At 34.4% G+C, this 23,426-nt stretch overlaps 4 protein-coding genes across 4 annotated transcripts; 2 read left to right on the forward strand and 2 right to left on the reverse strand.

The window, feature by feature from the left end:
- Positions 1–3,263: 3,263 nt before the first annotated feature.
- On the forward strand, positions 3,264–4,838 carry LOC125190414 (probable WRKY transcription factor 40). Its single transcript, XM_048087727.1, has 4 exons — positions 3,264–3,531; positions 3,618–3,956; positions 4,044–4,160; positions 4,254–4,838. The coding sequence occupies exons 1-4, from the start codon at positions 3,382–3,384 to the stop codon at positions 4,608–4,610; spliced, it is 963 nt and encodes a 320-aa protein (XP_047943684.1). The 5' UTR covers positions 3,264–3,381; the 3' UTR covers positions 4,611–4,838.
- A 977-nt stretch (positions 4,839–5,815) lies between these two features.
- LOC125186106 (probable GMP synthase [glutamine-hydrolyzing]) lies at positions 5,816–9,494 on the reverse strand. Its single transcript, XM_048082421.1, has 5 exons — positions 8,624–9,494; positions 7,066–7,123; positions 6,894–6,977; positions 6,643–6,784; positions 5,816–6,313 (listed from the first exon to the last, which is right to left on the reverse strand). Exons 1-5 carry the CDS (start codon positions 9,150–9,152, stop codon positions 5,948–5,950), a joined length of 1,179 nt encoding a protein of 392 aa, XP_047938378.1. The 5' UTR covers positions 9,153–9,494; the 3' UTR covers positions 5,816–5,947.
- A 1,927-nt stretch (positions 9,495–11,421) lies between these two features.
- LOC125187704 (phosphatidyl-N-methylethanolamine N-methyltransferase) lies at positions 11,422–13,497 on the reverse strand. The gene is made up of 2 exons (XM_048084335.1): positions 13,177–13,497; positions 11,422–12,031 (listed from the first exon to the last, which is right to left on the reverse strand). The coding sequence occupies exons 1-2, from the start codon at positions 13,419–13,421 to the stop codon at positions 11,782–11,784; spliced, it is 495 nt and encodes a 164-aa protein (XP_047940292.1). The 5' UTR covers positions 13,422–13,497; the 3' UTR covers positions 11,422–11,781.
- A 7,224-nt stretch (positions 13,498–20,721) lies between these two features.
- On the forward strand, positions 20,722–23,226 carry LOC125186841 (putative receptor-like protein kinase At1g80870). Its single transcript, XM_048083307.1, has one exon. The coding sequence runs from the start codon at positions 20,846–20,848 to the stop codon at positions 23,021–23,023; it is 2,178 nt and encodes a 725-aa protein (XP_047939264.1). The 5' UTR covers positions 20,722–20,845; the 3' UTR covers positions 23,024–23,226.
- The last annotated feature ends 200 nt before the right edge of the window (positions 23,227–23,426 follow it).

Genomic DNA, 23,426 nt, shown 5'->3' on the forward strand with positions numbered 1-23,426 from the left:
TATTTAATTATTTAATTTTCACCACCTCCTCCATCACCATTCCCCAAACTTAAATATTTAATTTAATTTAATTAACATGACTACCCATTTTCCCAAATTTTGCAGAGCCCTTCTTTTCATACTAGGAAATAGTGCACATCGGCTGCCGATAACAATTCACACCCGACCACAGAATAAATCGATCAAAATAATTTGTTGTATAGTTGGCGGTGCACAGCGGGGTGAAGCAGAGGTGGGAGAGAAGAGAGATGCGACAATTTTAGTCGCAGGGGTTAGGCCCAGATGGATAGTCACGAGATTAGACGATATAAGTTTTAATATATAATAGAGTAAACTACATAAATGGTACCTGATCTTTCACTTTCGCACGTAAATGGTACTGATCTTTATTTTAAATCGTTTTTGGTATCTATAAATCACATTTTTGGTACATGATGCAACTTTCATCCCAAAATACTCTATAAACAAATTTAATTTTCCATTTGTGTCATAAAGGGTATTTTGGACATTGAAAAAAGTAGTACCAAAAGTGATATTATAATATCTTCTCTCATTCTCCTCACTCTTTATACTATTATTATTAATCAATATTAATATTATTATTTTGATATTATAAATTAATAATTAATAAATTTTTTAATATCATTTAAATATCCTTAATCATAATTATAATTATAATTATGTTTAATTATTATATTAATATTATTGTTATAATAGTAAAAAGTAGTAGTAGTAATTAATAAATAATAATTATTATTTTTTATATTAAATTAATAACTGATCAATATAGTCTTAATCAAAATTTAAAATTGAGAATTGTATTAATAATGATAAAGAGTTAAATATTTTTAGTTAGGTGTTTCAACCCTAAAATTAGTATAAATAATTTAATTTAAAATATTCAATTAATTTAATTAGGTGTTTTGTTACTGATTTTTATTATGAATGCAATTAGATGTATGTATAAAACACTAAAAAGATTGAAGAAAAAGAAGAGAAATGAAAAAAGAGGAAACATTAACTAAGGAGAAAAAAGAAAGAAGAAAGGAAGATAAAATACTAAAAAGAAAGAAGAACATGAAGAAAAAAGAAAGAAGAATAAACTAAAAAAGAAAAAAAGAAATAAGAAAGGAAGAAAAAAAATCACACGTTTGATTCTATTTAATTGAAATTTCCAAAAATATCCTCCATAACAAAAAAATCACATGTTTGGTACCTAGGGTTATTTTTGTCATGTGCTACCAAAAACGATATAAATTAAAGTTAAAATACCATTTATGTGCGAAAGTGAAATATCAGAGACCATTCATATAGTTCACTCTATATAATAAATAAAATATGAATGAGGTAGAAATAAAAAAAAAGTTATTAGGATATGTTAATGGAGAATGGGGTCTTCTTCATTATAGAGAAAGAATGTACCTAAAAAAGGGACTAATTTTATAGGATAAATTAAAATGGAAATAGTTTAAATTTTTATGGGGAGGAGGGAATATTCATTTTGCTTATTTTTTGTTGCATCTTGCTTATAGTTTAATAGAGCCGTTCATATTTTAGAGGCACCATCAGTGAATCACAATAATTTTTTTTCTCCATGATAAATTAAAAGGATATTAACTTCAAATATAAAAAAAAATTCAAAATTATGTTTTATTTCTTTCATGAACTTTAAACTTGACATATGATATCACGACTTTTATTTGTTAAAATTTTCCACTGGCGATGAAATCCGACTATGTTAAAATGAGATGGATAGCCATATTTGCTTTTTAGTGACTTTGTGATCACGTCACTATCATTTTCCGGTGGTAACCATACCTGATGTGATGTGATGGCAAATAAGATGTTGTCAGATTTTGTCACCGGTAGGAAAATTCAACAACTACTAAGTTCGTAATCACTCCGTTCCATAGTAATAGAGGCATTTCATTTTGCGCACTCATTTTAAAAAAATAATTATAAATATTTAAAGTGAAGAAAAAGTAAAGTAAGAGAGAGATATTGTAGATAAGACATTTCTCTACATTATTCTCTCTCTTACTTTACTCTCTCTCCACTTTAACTATTTAATATCATTTTTTCCAAACGAGTGCAGAAAATAAAATGCATCTATTACTATGGAACATAGGAAGTATTATATACTATTGTAGTATTGTACTAATATTATTATATTTAACATTAGTAAATATATTATACCGAGTATGAAGTTAACAAGTACGGAGTGGTACTATATTTGCAGCAGTGAGAGCAAGAAAAATTAAAAGAAATTTTATACGTATATATAGAAAAACACACATGTGGTATGTGTATAATACGTGTTGTGTGTGTGTGTAAAAATGAAGATAAGGAGAGAGACTGGTCAAGTTGAGATTTCTAGTTTATAAATGAAGGTACGTACGTTCTCTTCTTCTTCCCAAAGGTGGGCTTGACTTTGACCCCTAATCAAATTTTTTCATATCCATATGATTTGAATGTTTTCTCCTACTTTTCTCTTTTTTCCTTTCCACTTTCCTTCTTTCTCTTCTTAACCAATTTTGTTTCTAAGACTACTTTTTATTTGTGTATTATGCGTGTCACCGATTATCTTCTTAAATTAATACTAAGTACTAGTATTTAAATATATTAAATAAGATTTACAGTACGAAGAATGCGTCCGGCACGATAATGTGGAGTAGGTAATTACTAAAAAAAAAAGAATATTTGACTTCGTGTTTAGAGTTGATCAAAATTAGTCGAAACGCATTATTTATTTTCCTATTAATTAGAGAAAATCGCCCCTCACTCTAAAAGTTACATTCCAACTGATTTTTGCACATACTTTTACTACTTTATTTCTTTCATATTTATAAATTCAACAAACAACGTTGAATTTGTTTTATCTGTCGGACACCCCAATAAAATTCCCGTCCACGCAAATCTACTAATTAATTAATTGTAACTAATAAAAAACCCTTGCACGAAGCTTCTCTTTATGCAAATAAACTAATTCATCAAATACCCACATATGCAAATACTCATATAAATACGAAATTGTGTAAGCGTGTGACAAATTTTCTACTCAACCGACCTAGGTGTTATTTTCTTGCCAACTCCAACAGTGCAATTAAAAAATAAATGTACAAAAAAAGTGTCTAGAATCAGACCATATTATGTCAAGAGACAGCTCTCAAAGGGACCATTATTTTATCTCTCACTCCATCTTCCTCCTTACCTTCCTTCCTACAACTTGTCTCCTCTCTCTCCCCCTCCCTATAAAAACCCCCCACACCCCTTCTCTTCATTGGCAACTGCTGCACAAACCATCAATACATCAACAAATTAAACAGCTTCAACAATATCAATACATTCATACAATCACTCAAAAACTTGTCTGAAAATTTTATGGAGTTCACTAGCCTGCTCAACAGCTCACTGGATCTGAACTCCAAGCCTCTGAGATTCATGGATGAGTCGCCGCCGCAAGTGAAACAACAAGTGCTTGAGAGCAGCTTCATTGGCTTGGGAAGAAATGTTGTGAATGTCAAGGAAGAAGTGAGTATTAAGTATTATTAGTAGTAGAAAAAAAGAGTCTTTGTTGATTAATTTGATGTGTCTAATCTGAGGTTTTGGTGCTGCAGAAGGGGGCTTTGATTGAGGAGCTGAATAGGGTGAGTGCTGAAAACAAGAAGCTGACTGAATTGCTGACAGTGATGTGTGAGAATTACACAGAGCTGAGGAACCAGTTGGTGGAGCAGACAAGCAAGAACGTGATGAATGGTGGAGTTGAAAACAGCAACGCAGCATCAAGAAAGAGGAAGGCAGAGAGCAGCAACAACAACAACATTGATGTGTTGAACGTTGGTGCATCCGAGAGCAGCTCCAGCGATGAGGAGTCGTCCAAGAAGCTAAGAGAAGAGCACATCAAGGCCAAGATTTCGCGCGTTTGTGTCCGAACAGAAGCATCCGATACAAGCCTTGTAAGCCCCCTTCTCAATTGGTAGTAAGTCAGAAACAATATTGTGTGTTTCTTTGACTAAATGAGTGTGTATTGTGTGTGTTTACAGATAGTGAAGGATGGATATCAATGGAGGAAATATGGGCAGAAGGTGACAAGGGACAACCCTTGCCCAAGAGCCTACTTCAAATGCTCTTTTGCTCCAACCTGCCCTGTCAAAAAGAAGGTTGGTTTTGATTAATATCTTTAAATCAATGTTATACTACTGTTTGATTACTATTTCTGTATAACTAAATGTTTGTTGATTTGAATTCATTAGGTTCAAAGAAGTGTGGAAGATCAATCAATATTGGTTGCAACTTATGAAGGGGAACACAACCATCCTCAGCCATCAAAGGTTGAGTCCAACACCTCTGCCTCAAACAAGAACTCGAATAACTTAGGCACCGTGCCATGTTCGACTTCTGTTAGCTCGACTCCTGCCACCGTCACCCTTGATCTCACTAAGCCGAAGACGGTCCAGCAAGAATCGACGAATGGGAGAAGCACGCTTGGTTCGCCGGAGATGCAGCAGTTCTTGGTTGAGCAAATGGCTTCTACCTTAACTAAAGATCCCAACTTCAAAGCGGCTCTTGCAGCGGCTATTTCGGGGAAGTTTCTTCAGTCCAATAATTAGATGGAGAAATGGTAGGGATAGTGAGATGAGTGTTGTGTAGATTCATGTTCCAAATCGAACTTGAAACAACCTCAAACTGCATCTTCATATACAGAGACAGAGTTGAGACAATTTGTGATTTGTTGGCATTGTTGTAAGGGGAAAGAGATTCTTCAAAGGATTTTTTTTATGAAAAGTTGTTTAGATTAGATTTTGAAAGATGTGAATAAATTTATTTTTGGGGTTTAAGATATTTGATGGTTAGTTGTTTAAGGCAAAGATTCTGTGTGGGAAATTCTCTGCTTATTCTGCTTGATGCATTTTGTCGAAGCATATCCAATTCAATCTCGGTGGTTTGAGTGTTATTTCTAAATACAAGATACAAAGAATAATAAATCCGTGATTAGGTAAGTCAAGAAATGTATGTGCGTATTGAAATGGGAATCTTATGCACACATAGATTCTTGAACATATTCGAACTTTTTGTTTACTTTGGGAGATTATGTAATCTAGTTTTTTAACTTGTATTGAAACCTTTACGGTTCATGCTATAATTGAGTGCAATCATGAATAGTAAAAATAACTAACTATAAAACTGGGTGATTTAACTTTTGTTTTGTTCAAATGAGACCTTAAACTTTGCAGTTATATTTAATGGAGTCCAATTAGAATAGTTGCAACAGTAAGAACAACAAATAATTGAACTGAATGACTTTTCAAAACAAAAGTCTGATGATAATGTTTAAACACAATTCAATGATTAAATTCCAAATGAATGTTTAGGGACACAAGAAACAAAATTATGCAATTCTCAAAGTATAAATTATAAAATATATAGTTTCATTGTATGAATATTATATAAGGGGCAAATTGACCTTAAGAGTCATGTTCAAAGTAGTGCAAGCCTAAACAACTTCACATCCCTCTGTATGTCTTCATACAAAAAGTCTTTGCACAAGTCTTTTAGTAAAACCAAAGCTTCTCAACCCACTAAGTCCAAACCCTATAGCCTCCATCTCTCTCAAGCACACACAGGGAATAAGATAATAAATCTGTGATGGTGGTGGCCGGTGGGTGGAGGGTTTATGTAAAGGAGGCTGAAGGAATAGTCTCTCTCTCTCTCACTCTCACACACACTATAGGCTTTTTATTTTGTTAAGCTGATTGAAGCAAGAAGCAGGAGAGGTTTATTCTCCTGCATATTCATGTAGTGCTATAATGCAATCTACAGGAAAAGAACAAAATAATTTATAAAGATTTGTACATAAATCTCTCAGCAATAAGCCGATCCAATTTCGGGAAACTAAACCCTTCATATGACAGATTACAGATAATCATATGTTGCTCCAGGAGAACCGCTACCTTGACAGATTCAAAGCATCGATGTCTCGGGACAATTCAAACTGAACAAGATCGTCAGCTACCTTCTCTTCATTCTTGCATGTAACCTCGTTTGTCTCTTTCAAATCAACTGCATGTATGCAGTCGTCATATCTGAAACAACTGGTGAGATGGTCGTTTGTGATCCCAGCAACTTGCATAAACGAGTAGACGACTGTAGGTCCAACTCCACGGAATCCTCTTCTCACGAGGTCCTTGCTTATGGTATCTGCTTTCGATGTCTTAATTGGAACTTGACGAGGATAACGAAAATTACTAACAGTAGGTTTGTGGTTCACAAAACCCCAGATGTACTTGTCGAAAGACCCCACTTCATCAATTATCTGCACAACAAGCAAGAGAGTAATGATCAGACACTTGAGAAAATGTATTCTGTGTATTCTCTACAATTTTCAATTGTTCTTCCTATGCTTCTTAACATGTCAGAGTTCTCTTTCTTGGTTAGTCAAGCTTCACTTCCTGATACAGAATCTTTCTATGTGGACAAAAATACTCAAGTGCAACTAGCAGCTAGACAATCTCTTCTTGAAACTGGGATAATGATAGTACTATAGAGTAAATCCAATACAATTATGATTTTATGAATGCAACCAGAAAGCTCATCGAGCCACAAGAGATAGAAAAGTCAATAAAACAAGGTTTCAGTGCATACCTTACAAAACTGGCGTGCATTTTCAATTATAGCTCGCAGCTTCATTTCAGACAGAAGAGAGCTGGCAGGACCTCCTGGTGCAGCGATTTTCTTCTCATTTAATTTTGACACGGCTATTGGATCAAAGTTCACGAAGACATCTCTGTCAAAAACTTGCACAACAAATTAGCATCCTCAGAAATCTAGAGCTTACTTCATATTCATAATAATTTTATTTCACCTAACAATACTGTAGGCAGTAGTTATGTTACCTGAATATATGCCTTTTGCTGAGAATAACAGGCCATGTTATTTCGGCTAATGCTGTGGAAAAGCTAAGCAGTTCAAAAAGTTTCCTGCAAAATGGGACAAATGAACAAACTAGTTGCCTACTAAATTTATCTTTTCAAATGAAGCATTAACTGAGAAGGAGGAGATATGTACTTGTCATCATGCTCTGGAAGACCCCATTCCTCATCATGGAAAGCAGCATACAGTGGATCTTGGGGAAAAGAAAACCATCAGCAGAGGGAATAACAAAAGCAAAATCACAGGCATATTCAGATTAGATGCTACAACAAATGGACAGGCAATCGGCAAGATACAATGGGGACAGATAACAAAATAATATGTCAGCGAGAAATTTAAAATATGTCATATCACGGGAAACAAGAAACATCTGGAGTCTGGATTCTGGACTATATGTTTATAAGTCAAGATACTTGGACCAATTAATTGCAACAACATTTTACAGGATTGGATTAATTTGTTATGACAACCAGAAGTCAATGAGAGAAGTGAAAAAAATATCAGGACGTAAAAAGAGAAATACTCCATAAAATGTCCAAATCATTAAGAAGTCCAGTACAAGAACAAAATGTGTGCTATAGAACAATTACAGGCCTAGGTGACTAGTGTAATGGTTTGTTTCTCTTTAGAGGCACTGGATTTTAGATAAAGATAAGTGTACACAAGATTGTGAGAAGGGTATTGGCTTCACATTCTTTAGTATGAAGAAACCACAATGCATAGAGCTTAGGCCCAATTTTTTTAGTTAATTCCCTAGAGTTCCATGGTAATTAAACAGACAAACAGGAGTAGTCGTTAGCCCAGAGGGATGGATACTCATGCAATCAGAAAGTTCCAGAATTGTATAAAGTTCTCCTTGTAAATCTTCTTCATAAGCCTACATGGATCTCTCTTTCTCTAACATGTTGCCTCTTGGTAGCCATGAATATGATAGTTCAAATGCCACCTAATCAGTCACATATATTCACAGACACCAGTCTAAATGCCACCTAGTCAGTGACACACATTTAGAAAAAGCAATGTGAGGAGTCATCCTAGACAGGGAAATGCAAAAATAAAAGATCTCCAGAGAAACACCACTTTAAGTTGGCCTCTCCGGAGATCTTTTATCCGTGTAATATTAATGTATGAATGCATTAAGCCGAGCAACAAATAATGTCTCTCTTATCATAAATAAATCATATCCACTATAGTATGAGGCATGTTTAAACATTTTAATCTGGAAATTATATGTGGTTAAAGTTCCCCCCCCCCCCCCTCCCAATGTTTGTTCTCCTCAAATACTGCATTGTCTCGGAAATTGATGACTATACACTAATGTTAAATCACCTAGTAAAGGTGTAGTAATGTTATATAGGCTTTGGAGCACCGCATAGCAGTTCCCACTCTGACATCCATCTCAAAGTAAATAAAAGCAAATGAAGGATAGTCAATTTGTCATCATCTAGTGCTCAAAACAGACTATGAATTCCAATGTCTACAAATCGAATTCAAATGCATTTCCTATTCCAATCAATAAAAGTATGGCATCCAAACAAATTGGTAAAATTCAAACATAATTAACCAAATACCGTAAGCACAATTCACTCCAAGCATAGAAATCCAAACATCAACAGTAATCACACAAACATGAGCAATTAATGTGTAGTATGATTATATCTACCAATCTTTACTACTGAATGAAGTAACCTACCAGTGTTTGAAGTTACCCAAGCACACCTTTTTTTAACCAAAGAACCATCCAATGATGCATCATCACTCTCACTCCCAACACTTCTCACATATCCTTCCACCATCTGAAATCTCTCCCCTCTCGAGCCGCATTGCGTCTTCCTCTTTATAGTTGGTGCAGAATTCGCAGTTCGTCGGAAAACCCTCCCCGTCGACGCCCTGCTATGCGAGGACTCCGTAGAAGCATCCGAAGAGCACGAAGCATTCATCGACAAGTTCTGCTGGCGCTGCCTCAGAATCGAGGCAGCACCGCCCACATTCTTCCTGGATCCCACAGGCGACGGAATTTTATCCGGCGACTTCAATGCCGCCGGAGACCTGTTCCCCTTCGCCTCGCCGGTGGCCGGAGGCCTCTGTGTATCCACACTCTTGGGCTTCACAGCTGGTTTTCTCAATTCAACAGATCTAGCTTTATTTCCTGCTGGTCCAAGCACCGGGCGAGCCTCAGATTGGGTAAAATTGATCGAATTCACCATGGGCGGCTCAGACATTATCGGGTACAAACAGTTAGGGTTTATAGACAGAAGAAGAAAATCAAATTTGAAGAAATTCGGTTAGCGTAGACTAAATTAGGGCTTTAAGGAAGCGCATTGTGGTGAAGTGGAAACAAGAGCAGCAATTAGCAGTGCATAGAGAGGGAGATGGGAGCGCATTTAGCTGCAGAGAAGTGTGGAGGAGCTGGAGCGGCGGCGCGGGTGGGCCAAACAGTTGCGGCGGTTGATCAGCGGGTGGCAGTGATGGATGAATCTAGAGAGAGAGAGAGAGTGTATGTGAAACAGAGAGAGATAGTAGGTGAGTGCATTTGTGATGAAAGAAGCGAACCATTAAATGCTTGCCATCTCAACAAGGCAGCCTGTGACTGCCCTTTTCTTTTCTCTGCCTTTTTCTTTTTTTTCTTTTTACATCTTTATTTGATCAAACATTAATTAGGTCGGACGTAAACCTAAGTTTGACTTTTTAACACTACTACATTCTACGTCTATTAATAAATAACCGACTTTAATTCGGAATTTAAAAAATACTAGCTATAAAAAAAGTGTGTAGAAATAATTAGTGGAGTAGAAATTATATTTTTATATGTGGAATATGAATTATAAATCAATAAAATATGAATATATTTTATTTACCAAAAATACTACTACTACTACTCTATAAATGAAATACGATATCTAACGGTGAATAAATATTTAATAGCAGATCATATTTATGCACAGCTTCTATTTGCAACATTGAAAATTTGTGATAATAACATTGTGTTTTTCTGGAAATTGATAAATGATAAAGATGGAGCTTTTAATAGGATGATCGCCACTAACTTTTGCCTACTTTGTAATTCTTTCAAATATTATAATCATTTTATTATCTTTCAATTCCAAAATTAACGCATCAAATTAGGTTAATCTCAGGAGTTTAGACGGGCATTGCCAAAGTGTGGCTGCTTCACCTTGATATTTTTGATTTGATTAATATTGCATTTCGACAAGATACTCTTTGAAAAAAATATTGGATACTATACTATTTTATGATAACCGAAAGATAGGATTATTATTGCACCATTCATGTTAATCATATAAAATACATACGTACATAATTAGTGTGTGTTAATTTATTGACGATCAATCCTGTTAACTTCAGTCATAATAGGTCAAATAAATAATTACAATAAAAGAAAATAGTGTATTTATATTTTGCTATTTTTTATTTGATTAAAATTAAATATGAAATTTACAAATTCTTTTTTTAAAATTAAGTAATGTATGATTTTCATTTAATTTAGTATTTAATTTTTTTATTTATAATATGTGAAAATATAAAAAAAATTTATTAAAATTGAAATGAGAAATGGATAAGAGATAGGGCATCCACTAGGGCTCTACCATTGTAGAAAGATAAGACATGCTGATGTGGCAACCACTAGGGCTCTCAATGGGGCTTCCACTAGGGCATCCATGGTGGATGCCCTAAGAATGCATGCTAAGGTCCACTTCCGACAAAGTTAGTTATTAGAAATATAAGGATGGCATAGATATTCCCCCACTTCTCATACATAATTAATTCGTATAAATTTGTCGCATAGTGACCCTAATGAATCTTCACATATTTGTTGACGTTTACAAATCATCGCAAATAAAATTCTGGTTATTATATATGAAACCAATCATATGAGCTTCACTTATAACCTACCTACTTATGTTCATCTCTTGTTTAATACTACTATATGTGTATATATAAATGCAAGGGGAGGATTATATAATTCCATATTTATATATATAAAACAATTATATGATTCTATGCACTACATATTTATATAACATGTAATACAATACTGAATATGATTAGGAATAGAGAATCCTATCAACAAATTTATATGATGGCAAGGGACCAAGCCGCCGAAGGTCAAATATGCCTCTTTGGTTCATTTATATTTAAAGGTTTAACTATTCATTATTTATATATAAGATCATTTTCTGGTGGTAACGAATCGATTAATGAGATGATTAGTGCAATTATATAAGTACTAGTTTTCAATAATCAATACAACTAATCAATTTAATAACTAGTGCAACTCGTCGAGTTAAAGAGCTATACTGAACAAGTTCAAATTAGCTTTGATCAAATTGAGATTTGAGTAGTTTAACATAATTCATAATCAGGAGACAAATACAGCAAATATATCACTGAATATGGACTTAAGTCTCAATCTATGTCTGGAAAACCTATTGCCAAATACATACTCCATATATATACTTCATCACTAAATTAGGAATTACGATGGTCAATTATTGATAAAATTGTAAAATTTGACCCGTTCTACACTCTACGGTGCCAGCCCATTTTCACATCAGATTGGGCTGCAAACCAGCCCAATTTTGGGGTTGGGCTGCGGCTATGCTTTTTTAGATCCGAATGATTTTAAAGCACGACCCGACATGAGTTCTTCATTTGGGCCTTAAGCCTGGTCCTAGATTTCGACAGGTCTAATTATCAAGTGATTCGAATGCACCAGACATATTGCTGAGGTTCATAGAAACATGTTCACAACAACAAAGGGAAAAATTGGATAAATTACGCATGAAAGAGGTTATTCAAGAAACTATATTGAAGCTTCTGCACCTAACCTCAAGAGAGAGGCTTTGCACGAGTTGAAGGATCTTCCTTCGACTCAACTTGTATCATAAATATGTAGCCCAGAACCCACAGGCCGATGTATAAATAAGGTACCCAAGGAAGACATGCGACAAGGCTCATGATGCTTCCGACGTATTGAGGATCTCTAATTACTCCAAAGGGAAACTCAGTCACCCATGGTATGTTCTTCCCAAAACGCACACCATAATAGGTTCCTGGTTCTCCCAAAAGCTGGTAGACCCTGCATATACCATGCCAATTACAGCAGTCAATTTTCATACAAACATATGCTTGCAGTGTCACAGTGCTAAATGAAATGAGTTGGTAAATGCTTCATCTATCCATGGTAAAATATTTTACTAGTCTGTTAAATTTTGGAGTCACTCCTAAACTGCATTTTCTCTTTTTTGTGTTCCTTGACTGCAACTGAAAGAAATCAAAAAATTGAATCAAGACATTTACATTGTTTCTTTCAGGTCATTTCAATACAATTGCCTCGTCCATGGACGTTCGTAGTTCGTACTTGTGTTTTTCCTGTCTAAATTCAACTGAAATGGCCAGCTCAGTTATGCTAAAAGAGAGACATGGAAATGGAATCAAGACAGAAAAATCCTAACTCCTAAGTGAAAGTAAGTCTATGGAAATGAAGCCAAAATGTTACGTATACGAATATATAACCAAAGGCCTTGGAATTTAACACAATGGGATTGATAACTGCCTATTGGATCCTAAATTAGCATCTAATGAGACTCCATTGTCCACACTCAGTACCGGCCTTAATGCGTCCATCATAGTTATCAAATGACCAATGTTTCACGTGGATATCGTTTTTAGTCAAATAGGGGGAATACATTAACCCAAAAAGAGAAACACAGCCTACACACTACTTCACTGGAAAGCAAGGTGAAGCATGTACAGGAGCAGAAAGTTACCCCCAATATAAAAGTCAATTGACAGAAGTAAACACTACCTAAACCTTGCACAAAAGCAACAAACAGATAACCAAAATTGCCAATTTGGCCATAAAAGAACCATCCCAAACCGCAGAATTCCCAATCTCAAAACAGTACTTCAAACACACCTACGCTGTATATGAACAAAACTGAAACGAACACACTAATTTCAAACTTGACTAAATCGACACCGAGCTTTAGGACAAGTATTTGAATCGTTTAACTATCCATCGAATCAAGCTTAACAAAACTCTAATAGAGCTAAACTATAACACATTCTCCAAACCAATCACAGAAACTATGATCAAGCTTGTTAATGACGTATCTACCAGAACAACTATACGAAATACTGTAAACCAAATAAAAAATCTCGAAATACTCTAAAAAACCAAACATCAAACACATGGCGTGCAAAGGGAAGTTGGGCGCGAACCTGAAGTTGAGAAACTGGCCGAATAAAAAGAGCGGCCAGAAGTAGAAAGGCGGCGGCCAATGAAGATCGGAGACGGAGAAGAGCGACACGAACTGAACGATCTTAATGAAATGCGACACCAGTGCCATGATTTTGCAGGGGTCACGGCTCCTCCCGCACAGATTAACCCATGACTGCGGGTGGTTCCAAAGATAGTAGTAAAATGGAAATGGCAATATCACACCTATGCACGCCAATATCCCCATTTTTTCTCCTTCTTCCTCGTCTCTTTTGCCGGAGCAGATGTAGATTCACTGTATTCATCTGTGCTTTCCAGTGCAGGAAAATTGGGTTTGGGAATTTGGGCCTTACTCATGCAATTTTAGCCCAAATTGAATATCGAATTTGGGCCAAGGCCGCAAATCAAATAATACAAGTTGAATTGAATAAGGACAAAAAAGAAAAAGTTGCAACCTAGCAAAGGTTAAATTAATCGAATATGAGTGAAAATATTTTTACTTTATCAAGAAAAGGGATGAAAAGTGATGCAAGAATATCATGGAATCTTTATAACCCCATGCTCAAATTCCCCCTTTTTTTCTTTTACTTTCAAACGGTGAATGGCCCTACCTCCATCTACCATCCCATGTTCTTTTGTTTCCAAATTAATAAACCAAAAAAGCACTATGCTCTTTGAAAACATTTTATCATATCTATCAATGGAAAAGAAATTGACAAATCAATGCCATGCACTCTCTTTGGTTTGAGGGCGTTGATTGTATAGATGATTAGTGACATGTAGTTGGTGGTGGTGGTGCTACTTTCATTTGATATATACATGCAATAGTGTTAATTGTCATTTTAATTCTCGCTAATTAATCGTTCGCAATCAAGTTGTCTACAACCATTTGGGTAAATTTAGCTTTTCACCAAATCTTTTACTACTACGGCCATTAAAGAAAACATGACAAATAAATATAATATACTTTCAGAGTACGTTTCCAACATATTCAGCTGTAAAAAATATACTACTACTATGTATTGTTACTTAAAGGAAATTAAAGTAACATAGAAATTCATATATCCGCAAATAATAAAACTAACATGACATCACAACACGCAATGATATATTTACACAATTCATATAGGATAAGAATAATACGGAGTAATTCCTAAATAAAAAGATGAATTACATCATATACCTAAATTGCCCACCATATATACTGGTCTGGTGGCATTTGACATTTGTTATTGTCATATTACACATGTAGAGCCAGCTACTTAAACATTAAGGTATTTTATTAGAAAGGATATAGTTTAATTTCTTTTATGCAAATACTTTTTCTTAAATTATTTTATCAAGAGGATAAATCTCATCCCACATACTATTAAATAGAAAAAAAATATATCCGAACAATTGTGTTTACAATTTTTCATCTTTTAGGGGTTTCAATAATCTCATGTTTTCCTATGAGACAACTTAATTGATAAGACATTTATCTCTGATTAATAAATCGGGAGTTTAACTCATTTGATGGGCGTATATGAATTTATCTAAAATGGTTAAGTGTGCGTTTGATCAAATTTACCATATGTAAAATTATTAATGTTTATATATATTTTTTCACCTATAATGATAGTATTGTTACAATTTTGATGAAACATCATCTTATACAAATAATAAAACACAAATTTTGTTGGTAAGATGTTTTTTTCCTATTCAATAAGTCGGATATTACGGAAGTAAATAGGAAACCAATATTTATCCTCTTAAAAAATATTTTATGCAACGAAAAGGGTGGAGGCCCAATGTTCAAAACTTTTCTTCATTATTATTTTTGGTTGGACATTGTTCATATATAGAGACCCTATGTTACAACTTTATGTTCCTCTCAATGATTGATTCTTCTTTATTCTTCAATCTATGCAGTGGAATTATGAATCACAACTTTATTTACTTACTATTTTTCCTTTTGGTTGCTTTTCGTGAACCTATCCATTATTACTAGACAAACCAAAAGATGCTCAATCAAGTTTCCTTCAATAAACATTTCAATAAAGTTATTTCTCATTTGATCCAATCAAAATAGAGTTTCCACATAGATTAATACTATTAATCTAGTTCAATAATAAAAAATGCAAATCCGATGGGAAACATAAGTTATGGATATTAGACCGAATATCAGATTGATCGATTATTCTGTAAACGTTACGGAGTATAAATATTTAGGAGATTTAAGTGGCCTAAAAAGAATTAAGTAAAAGAGTGTTGGAGATTTCATTATCCTTTTATATTACGAGGGGAATTTTTTTTTTAAATTGCACAAGACCCTTTTTATTACAGGATTATTTCTGTTTTATAACGTGAGCCTTAAATCTACTGTAAAGTAAAAGAATGTTGGAGATTTCATTATTCTTTTATATTACAGAGGGAATTTTGCATAAAAAATTCATACGACCTTTTTTATTATTGAATTTTTTTCGTTTTATGGCGTGAACCTTACACCTATATATTGGCTATTGTAATTAGCCAGACCGCTATTGATAACAATTTTTAATACTAACAATTAGTATGTCTAACAATTTTAAATATAACACATCAATCTTTTCTAATTGATTTTAATAAAGAAGACATTTAACATTTAATTACGTGTCATCTTTTCTATTCCTTAATTTGAGGAATTCATTTTTAATTGTGGTAGTTAACATATTATTATACGGTATAATATCGTTTTTGTTTCTTCTAAATATAGTTTTATGTTTTCGCAACTAGAGATTTTTTTCCTTTAGTTTTTCTTTCAATAATTTGATCAAACCTTTGAAATAGCACGTTAGCAAGTCTCTTTCTTCAGAATTTTCAAATAATATTTGGAAATATTTAAATGGGCTCACAGACAAAAATGCAGGTTGGCATGCAAAGAATTGAATAGATATTACTATAAGTTTAATTACATATTTTGACAAAAACCAAAAAAAAAGGAGAAAATACAAAGATGGCTCACAGCAAAAAGCAAGTGGGCGAGCAAAGAATTGATCGAGTTAAATTAAGTGGAATAGATATTCTGAAAAAACAAAAAAAAATAAGAAGTCATACACTAACAGGAAGTGAACCTTAGTCTTTAGAATCGCACGGGACTATTATACTGCTAGAAGTCTTAACATACAGTATATTGGAATTATTCATTTTTTTCTGTTAAAAAAAGTGAATTTTCCACTAGGTAATATGGTATGGACCACTTTCACTTGTCAAATATTCAAATCAAAACTATATATATAGTTATCAAGATATCATTATGCCAACTTGATAGGCACAGGAAGACATTTATTTTTCGAAGTTTGGAAAGTCATTCATTTTCGAAAAGAATGAAAATAAATGTTACTCCTAAATTTTAAGTTCATAACAATTAAATTACCAATTAATTTTGTTATTAATTAGTACTCTCTATATATTTCTTTATTAACAAGAAAAAAAGAAATGGTATGGAAAATTTATGAAAGTTTTTAATAATTTTGAGATTGATTTGAATAATTATATAATATTCAAATATATAAATTACTATTTTTTTCTTTAATTTGTAGGTATATATGTTTTCTAGATTGTTGCATATGATTAGTTTGTAATTTAAATTAATTTTTAGTATAAAAATATTCAAAAAGTTCAAATCACTTATAACCATTGGATTGACAAATCTCATGGTCATGATTTGGTATGGATTTAGATATATAACATCGGGTATTATTAGGATTAACGGGTATACTCGCTCGGGTAGCGGGCACAAAACTCTAAACCACACTACTCGATCCCACCCCGTTTCCCGTTATCGTCGGGTACCCGACAGGTAGCGAACGAGAATTACCCATTACCTACTACCCATTTTGACATCCCTGGATGGAGATTGGTAATTCTATCTCCACTTTATCGTATTATGTTATGGTTGAATTAATTCAAATCAAGAATTAGATTTATAGTTGAGATATGGCTGTAAGTTTTAAGTCTTACATATGTGACATGTGATAGAATCTCAAAAAGAAATTGAATTTTTAATATAATATATTAACTTGGTATAAGATAAATCTTTCTCTAATTAATTAGCTATTAATTGAATACATTGATCTAAATTGGACGTTTCCTAATGAGTCATTAATTGTTGACTAATATATATATTTCCTATTATTGTATTGCTATTAAGGAAAATTGGAATATTTATATATAATGTCTTGATTAACATTAATTTAGTCAAATATATATATATATAGGGATGTATTCAAATCATTTTCTAATATTATGTTCTATTGTTCTTTTTAATCTTGGCCTTCCATTTTAGAGATCTAATGGCCCAAAATAAAGGCTGATTTATTACTTTTAATCCTTAAAATTCACGACAAGGGCTAATTAGTAATACTTAATGGAGTTGGTTATGGTAACTCCTTGATTTTCTCCATATCATGATCCCAGCGGTTTTTTTACAGAATTAAACGATACACTCTTTTTCTTTCTCGAATCTTTCTCCCTTTTTCTCTGTTGAAGACATTCCAACGTTGAAGACAAGCGTTGTTGAAACATTCTCCGTAAACTATTATTTTTGGTTTGTCGTCGAAAACCGTTTTTGGGAGCAATCGTTGATTGATTTCATTTTCTACAAAATGGAAAAAGGTAATTAAATTTCTCCATTGTACAATTATAAAACCAGCAATATAATCTATAATAATTTTAATAAACGTTTTAGATACAAAATGCTATGTTTTTTTGGCGTTTTCTCTTGTTTTATAAAAAGGTTGGTTGACCTAAATGTTCTCCGATTTGAAGCATGGTTGGTCGGTTAATCGTTTGTTTTTGGTTTGTTTCGTTTATATGCCCCCCCGGTTGGTTTTGATAGCGCAACAAGGCATGAGGAAGCATCGGTTTCATTTGGGTACTGCCAAATGCAAGGAGGAGCAAAAGTCGAGCGAGGTCGCTAGCGTTGCAGCCCCGATTTCAAAGAGAGAAAAGGCTAAAAAGGGAGGCGAAAAGACTCTTGACGGTAAGGGGGCTATGAGATGGTCCAACACGCCCCAAAATTTTGAAAAGTTAAAAGAGAGGGGAAGGGAAAAAAAGATTTTGAAGGGGAAAGAGAAATCTTGATTTTTTTTGACCTACAACTTTTTAATTTTTTCGGTCTAGTCTTATTAAAACCCAACAGTTTATGCATAATAAATGTTTTTTGGTTAAGGGCATTATAAGTGAAGAAATTGTTATTATTTTGTTCTAGCTATTAACTTATCATTTAAATTTTTATGATAGTAAATTTGATTTTTTAAAACCGTTAATGGCATTAAAAACAATGTTTTCATTATTTAGTTGAGATTTAACTTTTATTTCAAAAAAATTGTATTACCCCCCATTATTAACCTTTTTCCGAAATTTTCATTCCGAATATGTACATTATTCAACAACAATGAACTTGTTGTAGATTCCATTTCCGATCTATAATAAGACATTCGTTTATTATTCGATTTATTTCTCCAATTTAACCCAAGCCTAGCAAGGTTATCAAAATCGTTAATTTTTGTTTTTTTTAATTATTTAAACGTACAGGATTACTTTTCAAATCTTATACATGCTTTAGTTATCAAAATATTTTTGTTCAAAGTGGCCAAAAAATAATCGTCTTTCTACCTTCTAAAATGCATTTTCCAAAAAAAACCACATTGTTCAAAAAAAGTAAATAGATTTCAATGACTACTACTCCAATCAATTCATTTAAAATTTTTACCATTCCGAAACAACAGCGGGTTCTTCCAAAACCTGGGATATCTTGGGGGTTTCACCTTTGGGGTTTTGTGCGGAAGTCGGCAAGAACCTTAAATTTCCCAAATTTGCCTTGCCTTTCGGGAAGGCCCAAAAATCCCAAAAACGCTGGCGAGTTGTCGTTCTTAGATGTTGTAGTCGAATAGAAAAAATGTATAAATTTTTTTTTGTAAATGCATAAACCAATGGTCAAGGGAAAAAATAATGCCAAAAAACCCAAAATTTTAAAGTCCATTCCAACACATAATGCACGAATTAAATGACATTCACTACACCAAACATCACAAAAACCAACCCTAGAATCTACGTTACACATCAAAAATTATAAATTAACAATGAATCGCATATAATTTAAAAAAAAAAGTCATGCTTCTATTTTTTAATGCAATAAATTAGACTACTAATGAAGAATGTCCAATGTGTAATGCAACTACCCAAAAAAATAATGCCTAATTGAAATTAATACCAATCAAATGCCAAACCTACATAATCCAAAAACCCAAAAAATAATGCTAAAAGGGGGACCAAAATTTAAACCTTAAATAATTAGCAAACATATAACATTCAAGAAACCAAAAACCGTTTCTTATTGATTCTCAAAATTAACCAAAGTGAACTGGGGGCATTGAGCTTTTCGTTATGCAAAACAAATCATAAATCTACAAACACCGATCCAAAACCATGCTAATATAATGCAATGAATCGATTATAATGTAACTACCCAAAATCATGCTTCTTTTTGCATTAAATCGACTACTAATCAAAAATGTCCAATGGAATGCAACATACCAAACTAATAATGCCTAATTGAAATTAAACCAAACATAATGAATTAGCCTACATAATTCACAAAACCAACAAATAATGCATCAAAACAAAGGGGACCAAGTATGTAACCTTTATATATATATATATGGTTATGATTGCCATGAATTTGACATTAGTTATGTCTTTGACCTGCAAATTAAAATCAAATTAAATTAATGTGATCAATTATTTAATTTGATTTTGATATTACTTGGTAAAAAAGTATGTCCTTGTTGAATAATTACTTTGATGGAAAGGTAAAAAAATATGTCCTAATTGAATATTCCCTTTGATGGAAAGGGTTTAATGTTTTTTATAATGTGAGTTTGTCCCTCTATGTCAATAAATAATGTGTATTGATCTCATCAAATCACACACAAGAAACAGAAAGAAACAAATCCTTGGAGTTGAGTTGCGCTGCTACACCAAAGAAAATTCGAGGAAAGTCTTCTCCTTCTTCTTGAATTGCTTCCGCTATGAATTGTCAAAGTAAGTTTCGATCTTTTATGCTTACAGTTAATTACGTGAAATACATATTGTTCAAAGATCTTGCATTATTTATATTGGATTCTTGAATATGGGAAGTAAATATTACAATGGCTTACATTTTCACATTAAAGGAATAATAATATTAAAAATTACCCATTTCCGTAATTCTGGCACATCGATCAAATAACGACGTGCATGGCTTTTTAAGCAATCAAACAATAACATTTGTCAGTAGCCATATTATAAGAAATGATTTGAATAGATATTAAAATACAAGAAAAAAATAAAATAACAATCATACCGATACCCCAAAATTCTCCCTTCAAAGCTGCAAATGCATGTCTGTTTAGTCAAAAGTTTCAATATATGGGCCCCTTTTTCAATTTATTTCTTCTTCAATTCTCTCCAATCATCCACATTAAGTTAAACCATATTTCCCCAAAACTGTTATTATCCAACTTACTCAATTTTTTCATAATTTCAGCAAACTTTCTGAGTATATAGTAGTACTAATATATTTCTATGGTTATCAAAGTCCAGCACTTGCACGTCACCAAAGTTATTTAGTTTTCTTCAACATTCTGAGAAAGCCAGAAGTGAAAAAAAATGGCTTCAAGGCAGCCATTCCCACCAAATCCAAGGCCTAAAACCAGCATAATTTTTCTTGCAATCACAATCTCTACTTCACTCATCATTCTCTCTGCAATTCTGTATTTTATTTACTATTTATGGTACACTTTAGTTCACAGGTCAAGAACCAGCCCATTTGATGGAGCTTCTCCATTGAAGCAGCTTCAAAGATTCAGCTACAAAGAGCTCAAGAATGCCACCAACAGCTTCAGTACCTCCAACTGCATAGGAAAAGGGGGTTCTTGCACTGTTTTCAGAGGAATCTTGAGGGATGGGAAATTGGTGGCTGTGAAGCTTCTTGATTCAGCCTCTTTTCAATGTGAACAGGAGTTTCAGAATGAGTTGAAGATTCTTGGTGGGATAAAGCCCTGCCCTTTTGTTGTTTCTCTGTTGGGTTTTTGTGTGGAGGGGGAGAAGAGGCTCGTGGTGTATGAATATATGCCTAACAGAAGTTTGCAAGAATCGTTATTCTCTGAATCAGACAGCCTTAACTGTGGTGATACGAGGCTGAGTTGGGGCAGGAGGTTTGGTATAATCCATGATGTTGCAAAGGCTTTAGCTTTTTTGCATAATGAATGTGGTCCTGCTGTGATTCATGGGGATGTGAAGCCAAGCAATGTGTTGCTTGACACTGAGTTCAGAGCTAAGCTTTCCGATTTCGGCTTGTCTAGGTTGAAGGTTGAGAGTGAGGGTGAGATTGGTGTTGATTTGTTCAGTCAGGATCTGTGGAAGAGTCAAGAACTTTCTGGAAACTCGAATGCTGGCGTGGGAGGGGGTGGGGAGAATGAGAGTACTCCTAATGTTGGGACTCCTGTGGAGAGCCATGAGAATGATGAGGTGGATTTTGCATTGGCTTTGCAAGCATCTGCCTCTTCCAAGAGTAGTTGTAGGGTTTATCACAATGTTATGGGATTAGCTATAAATTCTTTGAATTTCAACTTTAGCCCTGATTGTGGGAGTGAGAATAAGGGGGGTGTGGAATTGAAGGGGAAGGAGCTATCAGCAAATGAAAATGGTGGGGTGGAGTGGAGTAAATTTGTGCCATATGATGATGAGTTGAGCAGTGTGGATCATAGTAAAGAGATAAACTTGAATGCTGCCATCGTTGGTGAAGATAATGGCAGTCGAGAAGATGTGGGTGCTAAGCAATGGGGGAAGGATTGGTGGTGGAAGCAGGATGGGAGTGGTGAGTTTTGTAGTAAGGACTATGTGATGGAGTGGATTGGTAGCCAGATTTGCCATTCGACAGATTGGGACGAGGAGAAGGGGGCAGTCGAAGAGAAAGCGAGCTCGGATCATGCTAAGCATTTGTATAAATGTGAGGAAGTGGGTGAGAATTCTGTTCAAGAACCTGCATTTGAATGTAGTGGGGAGGGTGTTGAGAAGGAGGATTCAAAAAGGCGGAGGGCTCACGGAAGGAAGCATAGGAAGATGCATGAATGGTGGAAAGAGGAGGAAATGGATGAAGCTAAGAAGGCAAGTAGGCTTCTAGTGTGGAGAAGGGGTAGGTTCAAAGTGCCACATTTGAGACTAGGGAAATGCTTCAAGTTCAAGAATAGGAAAAGGTTGAGGAATGGAGATGATCATCAACACAATGCAGATGATCAGAACATGGAGTTTAGCTTCAGAAAGGGGTGGAGGAGAAAAAATCCACCGCGTTCCATGGGGAGCGAGGATCTTTTCAGCCGGGAGTTGAGCAGCACGACGAGTATGAGGGGCACGTTGTGCTATGTGGCGCCAGAGTACAACGGCTATGGCTACTTGATGGAGAAGTCTGATATCTACAGCTTGGGAGTGTTGATCCTTGTGATAATCTCCGGGAGGAGGCCATTGCACGTGCTGTCCTCGCCCATGAAGCTTGAGAAGGCCAACTTGATTAGCTGGTGCAAGAGCTTGGCTCACTCTGGGAACACACTAGAGCTGGTTGATCAAAGGCTGAGAGATGAATACAGCAAGGAACAAGCCACTTTGTGCATAAATTTAGCCCTTGCTTGCCTGCAGAAAATGCCCGAGTTAAGGCCGGAAATTGGCGACATTGTCAAGGTTTTGAAAGGCGAAATGGAGCTCCCTTCACTGCCATTTGAGTTCTCCCCTTCTCCGCCTCCCAAGCTTCACAGCCGTTCAAGACGAAGACTCAAGAGCTGCGTGGATTAGCTTGGTCGTTTCGTTGGATCAGACCAGGAAAAAGGCTTGATCAAGAATGTTTCAATATTTTGATCAAATGATGTTTATAATTGTGGATTGATGTGATCAAGTTTAAGCTTTGCCTTCTTTTATGTAGTTTTAGTGGATTGATCAGATTCTTACTTACACAAGATAGGATTCAATTGTTATCAGTTAGACCCTTTTGAATTCAAGAACTTGTGTTCCAATTGAGTTCAGCAAGACTAACAAACTTACAAAATTTTAATATGACAATTGACAAGTGAAGAAAGTCCTAGTGTGAAAGGGACAAGGAATCTACAAGACAATTGAAGTAAGGTCTTGCTTCAGTAGTTAGGGATATTTATTACACAAATGAGCCACCCCAACTGCATTGGAATCATGATTTATTATG

The sequence above is a fragment of the Salvia hispanica genome, chromosome 5 (assembly GCF_023119035.1).
Source record: "Salvia hispanica cultivar TCC Black 2014 chromosome 5, UniMelb_Shisp_WGS_1.0, whole genome shotgun sequence".
NCBI classification, from domain to species: Eukaryota; Viridiplantae; Streptophyta; class Magnoliopsida; order Lamiales; family Lamiaceae; genus Salvia; species Salvia hispanica.

Excerpts from the sequence above, each read along its gene's own strand:
- LOC125190414 (XM_048087727.1), top strand. The coding sequence starts at position 3,382 with ATGGAGTTCACTAGCCTGCTCAACAGCTCACTGGATCTGAACTCCAAG. Across the intron at positions 3,532-3,617 it reads TTGTGAATGTCAAGGAAGAA|AAGGGGGCTTTGATTGAGGA; the intron begins GTGAGTATTAAG and ends TTGGTGCTGCAG. Across the intron at positions 3,957-4,043 it reads AAGCATCCGATACAAGCCTT|ATAGTGAAGGATGGATATCA; the intron begins GTAAGCCCCCTT and ends GTGTGTTTACAG.
- LOC125186106 (XM_048082421.1), bottom strand. The coding sequence starts at position 9,152 with ATGTCTGAGCCGCCCATGGTGAATTCGATCAATTTTACCCAATCTGAG. Across the intron at positions 6,785-6,893 it reads AGCAAAAGGCATATATTCAG|AGATGTCTTCGTGAACTTTG; the intron begins GTAACATAACTA and ends AGTTTTTGACAG. Across the intron at positions 6,314-6,642 it reads ATGCACGCCAGTTTTGTAAG|ATAATTGATGAAGTGGGGTC; the intron begins GTATGCACTGAA and ends CTTGTTGTGCAG.
- LOC125187704 (XM_048084335.1), bottom strand. The coding sequence starts at position 13,421 with ATGGGGATATTGGCGTGCATAGGTGTGATATTGCCATTTCCATTTTAC. Across the intron at positions 12,032-13,176 it reads GGCCAGTTTCTCAACTTCAG|GGTCTACCAGCTTTTGGGAG; the intron begins GTTCGCGCCCAA and ends TGGTATATGCAG.
- LOC125186841 (XM_048083307.1), top strand. The coding sequence starts at position 20,846 with ATGGCTTCAAGGCAGCCATTCCCACCAAATCCAAGGCCTAAAACCAGC.